General features: G+C 38.0%; 1 protein-coding gene across 1 annotated transcript; it reads right to left on the reverse strand.

Moving 5' to 3' along the window:
* Positions 1-6565: 6565 nt before the first annotated feature.
* On the reverse strand, positions 6566-8176 carry LOC124372654 (uncharacterized protein T26G10.4-like). The gene has a single exon (XM_046831059.1). The coding sequence runs from the start codon at positions 8174-8176 to the stop codon at positions 6566-6568; it is 1611 nt and encodes a 536-aa protein (XP_046687015.1).
* Positions 8177-8781: the final 605 nt, after the last annotated feature.

The raw sequence follows: 8781 nt of genomic DNA on the forward strand, positions 1-8781 counted from the left end.
AAGAAATCATTAAACGCGGGGAATCCACACCTTGCCTATCACGAAATCCCAAACATGTAATAAAGCAATTGTTGTTCTCATTAGTATTTTATTGAGAAACGAAGCGAATTTTGAGACTAGATACGATAGTAAATTGTATCATACAGAATACACGTTTCTGCCAGAGTAATTGTTGCTGTCAAGTTTCTATTGGCGTAAGTCGGTTTTGTAGTGGTCAGCAATGTAATTTACTCCCAGTCTAAGATATTTATGATGCAATTCGCTTTGTTGTCTTTATCAAGAAATTAATAAATAAACATTCATCAGAAATTTACTTCATTTCGGCGCTAAAGTATTATTCCGATATGTGGAAAAGAGTAAAGAATGTAACAATGTTTCATGCAAAATTTCAACATAACCTTTATTAATAGTTTTTATTTGATGAAGGTCTTTGATTTCGACTGCATTCTGAAAAAGAATAGTTCGTTTCAGACATGTTACTATTAGTTTCTCAGTTTTTGTTCTTGTCACTGTAAAAATGTCATCATACTGTAGAAGAATCCAACTAGTTTTTGTGTATGTGTGTGCGATTGTGTAAGAAAATTTTCAATGTATTAGATTATTTCAATTAGTAGTATAAGTTTAGATAATGACTTTGCCTTTTCAATCTATATTATAAATTTTAATAAACTGTATTACGTTGTTGTATTGTTTCAGGTAAGGTTAGATGAGATAGAAGATAACTGTAAGTATTTTTTTCTTTATTAAAGTATAACATGCAAAATGTTATATAAGTCAATTAAAAAATTATAATTTAGAGAACATTTTGCATTTATAAGAATGTGTAATGTAGTGTAATATACATATTATGCCCCTTTTCCATGACGGAAAAGAAACAATGCTATTCTGTTCTTCTCGATATTTAAATGAACCACAATCCTTAGGGAAATGGGTTACAATATCCAATACCAAATGACGTCTTTTTACAAGGCACGTTGTTTGGGCGTTCATACATTGTTATAAATGAAAAAACTTATTATTTTTACGATTCATTCTTGTGGTTAGGTTAACTTTATAAAAACGCTATGTATGAATTACTTATTTTAATTATTTCCTTTATGTGAAGAAAATTGTTTTCAATAAAGTTATAAACAGTTAGTTAAATGGCGGTCTTATTGGTTTTCATCATTGAATTGAATAACCGTAAACAAAAATCGTGAGGCCATGGAACGAATAAGCCCCTTAGTGGTACTTTATTGGGTGCGCTGAGACGTAACAGCGGGAATTCTCATCCACGTAGATATAGTCCGTAAACAAAAAATCGTGAGGCAATGGACCAAATAAGCCCCTTAGTGGTACTTTATTGGGCGCGCTGAGAAGTATCAGCGGGAATTCTCATCCACGTAGATATAGTCGTAAACAAAAATCGTGAGGCAACGGAACGAATAAGCCCCATATTGGTACTTTATTGGGCGCGCTGAGAAGTATCAGCGGGAATTCTCATCCACGTAGATATAGTCGTAAACAAAAAATCGTGAGGCAATGGACCAAATAAGCCCCTTAGTGGTACTTTATTGGGCGCGCTGAGAAGTATCAGCGGGAATTCTCATCCACGTAGATATAGCCGTAAACAAAAATCGTGAGGCAACGGAACGAATAAGCCCCTTATTGGAACTTTATTGGGCGCGCTGAGAAGTATCAGCGGGAATTTCTCATCCACGTAGATATAGTCGTAAACAAAAATTCGTGAGGCAACGGAACGAATAAGCCCCATATTAGTACTTTATTGGGCGCGCTGAGAAGTATCAGCGGGAATTCTCATCCACGTAGATATAGTCGTAAACAAAAAATCGTGAGGCAAACGGAACGAATAAGCCCCTTATTGGTACTTTATTGGGTGAGCTGAGAAGTATCAGCGGGAATTCTCATCCACGTAGATATAGCCGTAAAAAATCGTGAGGCAACGGAACGAATAAGCCCCTTATTGGTACTTTATTGGGCGCGCTGAGAAGTAACAGCGGGAATTCTCATCCACGTAGATATAGCCGTAAACAAAAATCGTGAGGCAACGGAACGATAAGCCCATTATTGGTACTTTATTGGGTGCGCTGAGAAGTATCAGCGGAATAGTCATCCACGTAGATATAGTCGTAAACAAAAATCGTGAGGCAATGGACCAAATAAGCCCCTTAGTGGTACTTTATTGGGCGCGCTGAGAAGTATCAGCGGGAATTCTCATCCACGTAGATATAGCCGTAAACAAAAATCGTGAGGCAACGGAACGAATAAGCCCCTTATTGGAACTTTATTGGGCGCGCGGGGAAAAGTCAGTAAATGTCATAAGGTTTCTCTCAGTTGACCGACACCCTTATTAGGTTCATTGTCCTGCTTTTACCCGATTATTTTATAGTATACCGTTATTGTATTTTGTATCTTATAAAATGTATATTATTGAGTGTTTTTTCATCTGTCTGGCTTTCCAATTTTCAATAGTAGTATAGAATTACATATTTTAGTCAGAGCACAGGACTTGTGTGTTTAATTAACACTTCATTTGAATTTAACTTTTCCTTACAGGCCAATCCCTGAAAAAATGATGGTTGCCTAAATCGGTGAACAGGTCAAAATATAATAATAGTAGATGTGAAAAATAATAATAATATTAGTAAAATATTAAACCTGGGAATGATTACATGAGTCGATGTCTAAACTTACTGTATTGTACGTCTGAGTTAGAGATATCACAATTTCAAACCACCTAAACCCCTACCACTTTTTCTTATTAATTTGACCCTTATACTGTATAGACTAAGCCCCCCCCCCTATCCAATTCAATAACATTCTCCCATAATGACACAGAAAATTAAAAATAACAGTCGTCCGCTTTCCAGAGATTTATGCAACTCTAACATGTTCTTATATTATATAAGATATATATAAAGATATGTACATATTCTCATTTCTTGCCATTGCATTCCTAGTCAGTGATATACCTTACTATACTATACTTACTATACTAGCGAATATCAAGTGCTTGTATGCTTGTGTGATTGTGACTTATTTTTATCAGTTTAGCTTCTCGATAATTATTCAACATAACGCTGTGATTTGGAACATAGTATTGATAATTCATAACGACTACAGATTTAATAATAGTTTCTGTTGGAAACTGTGTATTTATTTTTATAGTGTGAGGCATATCATTGAAAGCCTAGTTTACATTAAACAAACTATTATTTAATGCACTTAGGGCTAAGACATATTGTTTAAAGTGCACATGAGTATAGAAGGTAGTTTTTTTTTGTTATGAAATTAGTATTAAAGTTGTAATTGGCGATATGTTTGCATTATTAATAAATAAAAACGCCTAACGGACAGTCTCTCAATTGTGTGTATTGCTCTACAGTTGTGTTAAACTGAGTTGTTCAGACCAGACTTGTAACAAAGTGGAATTGAGACACTGTGCCCGGCCCGGCGTGCAGTAATGTGACCACAACCACAGAGTAATTAGGTTTTATGACGGCCAATAACCAACCCCTCCTTTTCCCTCCGACACCCTTCACTTGGACCCGCAACCCGTTTTACTGCCTACCACCCAGACATCCTACTCGTATTTTGTCACGCTACTAATGGTAGGTGAATGCTCCATAATAAGAACACAAGTTCAATTTGCAGAATTAGGTAAACAATTTTTATAACTTTTCAATCCATATTTATTTGTACATTGCAATAGTTTTGAACGTATCTTCAAGGTTGCATGACATTAAAACAAAAGCTCTTTTAAGTTTATATATTTGTTTACGTAACATACAGTAAAAACCTTGATTGGTAATTAGGACAATGTTTCAAGTAGAGTGTAAAATTACTTTTTCTAATAATCTATGAAATATAATTTTAACGCTCAGAATGTAGGGGTAATATAACCTAATAGGAAGGTGGAGGGCAAAATTTTGTTAAACTACATGTAAAAAGGGACTAAAAAGAGCAATATAAATTTCTTACGCATTTAAACAGATTCATAACCCCATTCAGGTTGTACCTGGAATGTGTACTGGGTAATTTTTTTAATTGATAGAAAAATACTTGTAAAATTCAAAAGATCAATCCTTGGGTGGATGAAATGGTTAATTGAAGCATGCATAAGTAGCAGCCAAACACTTTGGTACGGTTTGGTACAATCTGAATAGAAAGTACGAGTCTGTTTTAAAACACGAAAAATTATTCTATTCTTTTTCCACTGATTAAAATCATAAGGTATTTGTATTGATTTAATTATTTTATACATTTCCGGGTTGCGTTATAATTTTTGCTAACTTACAAATGTTCATTACTAACTATAAATAATAACATGAATAGTTCAAAGAAGAAAAAAATTAAATGACGTATGAATAAAATTATTTTATTATATTTGTATTTACTTAAACATTACAGCCCTAATACAATATTCAATATGGATAACATATAGAAACATAAAATAACAAATTTCAATATGTTGAATACGTTAAAATAATAACTTTAAATTACACAGTAAATACATTTTCTTTCCTGTTATAACAGTTTTTAAGCATATAGTTCTTTGTTACTTTAATTTTAAATTGATTAAAATTGTATTTTATCCAAGACCAGACCAAAAAGCGAATTAATGACAACTTTCGCTTAAGAAATACTGTACATAGGAACTCACGCTCCAACCATTCATTTTTAGTTTTTTTTTTCTGTTACTTAAGCTTTACAGTTGAAGAAACATGTTTGGTTTTTTTTTAAATATAATTTCAATAAAGATTGATATAATAAGTGCTTACTCCGCGGGACTCGAACTCGGCTATCCTACTTGCTGGGCGAGTATGCTACACCACAGAGCCCTCACTTTTTGCGATTCAGTTATATTGTATCTGAGAATGTCTGTTACATATGTGTTTTAAACTACTAAACTAAGTTATAATAAAAACTTTGTGTTCCTAGGTTTTTTGAAAAGTTTAAGTTTAAAATCGATACCAAACTTTGTACCCAACAGATAGACTAGAAAGTAAACTAACAAGTATATAACTAATGCATACCATTTATTTAAAGAATAATAAACTCAATACAACAAGTAAAATTCAAATCGTTAATATAAATTGGTTGTCATTTATAAATGACAGTATGTGGATTAATGACGGCCTGCGGATAAGTGATGAACTGATAAAGGCCATTTATTACTGAATGTCTGATTGATCATGAAGTTTGGAGATGAGTAAAAAAAATTCTCTAAAGTTTGTGTCAAGACTAAAATCCAGGCATATTAGAATATTTACATCCTGTACAAAGGACGTGATCAAATGGGACTTTTATATATTTTTATTTATTCATCTGTATTTTAATATACTATATTATGCAGTTCAAAACTTGTTGCAAGTATAAAGCTCGTTAATTGATTTGTCCCACCTGTCATCTACGAATAAGTATAAAGTATTGCTTACTATTGAATAGTTAGTATAGCGTAGACATAAGGTACTCCTATGTTATTCACGCGCTATAGGTAGGTGAACAACTATACTGACCTCATTAATGTGTCTACTTGGAAACATTGATTAGGTATTCGTCTTAGGTGTATTTATCACCTGTGTTGCGGGTTAGGAGAAGCTATGTTCCATATATGTTTTGATTATAATTTTTTGATTTTAATTATTGATATATAAATTGAAATTAATATATAATTAATGTATTAACATGTAAACCTTGAAAGAAAATAAATCATTATTTCAATTGATTTTGTTGGGAAAGCCTTCTTTAGTTGTGAGCCATTTATATAAATACAAAACAAGTTTAATGCAGTGTATTTTTTGAAATTCTTTAATAGGGTTATTTAAACATCGTACCAAACTTGGTAACAAACATACAGTAACAACTTTCTTTCTCAGTGCTGATTCACATCTTAAAAGTTAGTTTAATAAAATTGTTCAAGAATATGTAATAGTATTAGGGATATATTGAATACAAACTTAGTTCTTGGACTTACCAGAAAAAAGGCGTTGTCTATACTTTCCGTCAAAACAATATTAAATAACTGAAATTTTATTGATATTTGGCCTCTTTTCTGAAAGCTGTCTTTTTGTACCAGATTTTGTGAAGATGCTAATGATGGATCTATATTTTTTGGCTTTATTATTATTTTCCAATCTAGATCACAAAGTCATGCATTAAAACAAACAGTCATAGGTAGCGTCACATGCAAGTGTCGTAATAACTTAAAAAAACAAACATGCTAATACAGGCCAGAACTAATCTAACTAATACTAATTAAAATACTAACTTACTAAATAACAATAAAATCGATAAAATGACTAACAATTAATAAACTATAGTAAATGTACATGTAACAAAAGCGCTTCTCATAACAGGATCAATAAAAGATTTATAATAAATACTTATACTAATGGTTACTAAACTAAGGATCCTGCTCACGATCTTGAGTTTGACGGTACTGGGGCACACCCGTCACATGCTGGACATAGAGGTCCCGGCTCCATTGGACCGCTGTGGAGACACAACGGCGAGAGAGGGCAACACCGTACTGCCGTGAAACACCCAGGCGAGCCAGGGTGTCTCAGTTAGCCCTATCCCAAGCACCCAACGCACCGACGACAAAGGCATCCACAGTTACCGTGAAGCCGCCGGAGCGCAGGAACCGGGCGAGCGGGGCGTAAGCGGCGTGTTTCCTTTCTCTCGCCTCGACTATAGCCCGCCAACCGTCTTCATAGGGCATGGTGACATCGACAATTCGAATGGTTTTACGACAATCATCGATGACCACCACGTCCGGACGGAGGCGTACTAAGTCATCCGGGACCTCACGGTTGACCAGCAGGCGGTCCAGAGGGACACGCTGATTCCGGCGGACCTCCACCCCCGGCGACGGACGGATTGCAGCAATTAGATGGTCTAGCACCGCGTCATGCCGCTTAGAGACCACGGACATGGTAGGCAAACAGTGGCAGAGCACATGTGCCGTGGTCTCATCATGGCGGCCACACCGGCGACACCGGCGGTCGCCGGCACCCCACCGTCTGCAACCGTTGAGGGGGAGTACATTTAACCGCGCCCTGTGGATGAACCGCCAGTCAGCGAACCGCGTATGGCGTCCCTCGTAAAGGAAGTGGTTGGAGGAGGGGCAACCAGCGGTGACACGAATGGCCCTGCCCTGGTCCGGTTTATTTGAAAGGACGGACCGGAAGTGGAATTGCAGGGAGGAACGCAGGACAGAGGAGAGCTTGGACCGGGAGCCGCCGTCCACCGTGATGGTCAACCTCTCCCCAGGGACGGACAATTGGAAAGATCTCCTCTCCTCACACCACCCCCACCGAAGGTCGGGGAGACGCTTGGAGAGGCGGTTAAGTGCAGACCGGGCCAAGGAAAAGGTTGTCGCCACATTCGTGTCACCGCCAATCTCCCCGTTCAGGTATGACACGAGGAACGCCATACCGAATCTTGCCGCGGTCCGCTGACCAGCAGAGACAGCGAGACCCTCAAGCGACAGGTGTGCGATCTTAGGGTCAGGTGACGTCAAGAGGCGGAAGGCGTGAGCCACAGCCGAAAGGTCCGCGAGGTCTGAGAGTGGCAGGAGGCCAGCTCCACCCCAGGAGGGGGGGAGCGCGAACAGCTCTGCACTGGCACGCTGCGGGAGGTTCATTATTTTCTTGCACCCCAACTTGATCGATTTATCAAGGTCGCGCAGGCTCGTCTTCCTGATCCTAGCAGTGTTAAAGTTGAAAATCAACTGCGGAACCAGGAAGGTGCGCAAGGCATGCAATTTCTGCCAGGGGGCAAGCATACTTCCGAATATAGAGGCGGCCTCACCCTCGAGCCTCGTGATGGTAGCCACCGGAGTCTGATCCACTCTCATCCCGGTGGGGACCCCCAGGTGTTGATAAGGCTCACCCTCGCCAAGGACCCTAAGAGGAGTACCGTCCATCAAAAACTCAGTTGGCCTTACAGCCCGCCTGGCCACGTGAAGCGTGGCACACCTGGCGGGTTTAAATTCAAGACCGACCCACCTGGCAGCAGGGACGACTGTCTCGATCAGCGCCCTCAGCGACGCTTCAGACCTCGCGACTAATGCCAGGTCATCGGCATACGCGAGGACACTGATCCGCGTGCCATGCAGGTCGGCCCCGTGCAAATCTTCCAGCGCCACTAGCGGCCTAATGAGCGACTCCATCACCAGGTTAAACAGCAGCGGTGAGAGGGGGCAACCCTGCCGGACACCCAATCATAAGGAACACTTACTATTAAATTTATTATACACTTATTAGTAAGCGATTAGGTAACTTTCATGTTTAATTAGTATGGTTTAAAACCTTTTATGAGCCCACAACTCTTAAAGAATTCCTATAAAACGATTTTTTCAGGCATTGATTCTCTAGAACTTGATCGTGTTATGTGATAGTGACTATATCGAGGGGTGTTATTCGTTCGTCATCATTAGTGGGAGGCAACACCCAGGGAGCCATCGCAGCCATATTGATGACCGGAGGCATTAGTGTCGGACCTTTAGGAAACTAAAACGTATTTTCAAATATTGTTTAAGCAATCATACAGATGTTTAATCAATTGTTTAACCGGTTAATACAGATTACCACTTGCGGGCCCTTAACATATTATAATCTGAACATTTTATTTAATACCATGTGTGGTACAATAAAATTGCGTAACTTACAATACCGAGTATCAGTAGTTTTTTAATCTCCTAAAACATATTTTATTCATATTTTAGTGGTTATTTGAATTACTTAATTATAATTAGTTAACAATACAGATATAGCA

The sequence above is a fragment of the Homalodisca vitripennis genome, unplaced genomic scaffold (genome assembly GCF_021130785.1).
Source record: "Homalodisca vitripennis isolate AUS2020 unplaced genomic scaffold, UT_GWSS_2.1 ScUCBcl_3726;HRSCAF=9440, whole genome shotgun sequence".
NCBI lineage: Eukaryota > Metazoa > Arthropoda > Insecta > Hemiptera > Cicadellidae > Homalodisca > Homalodisca vitripennis.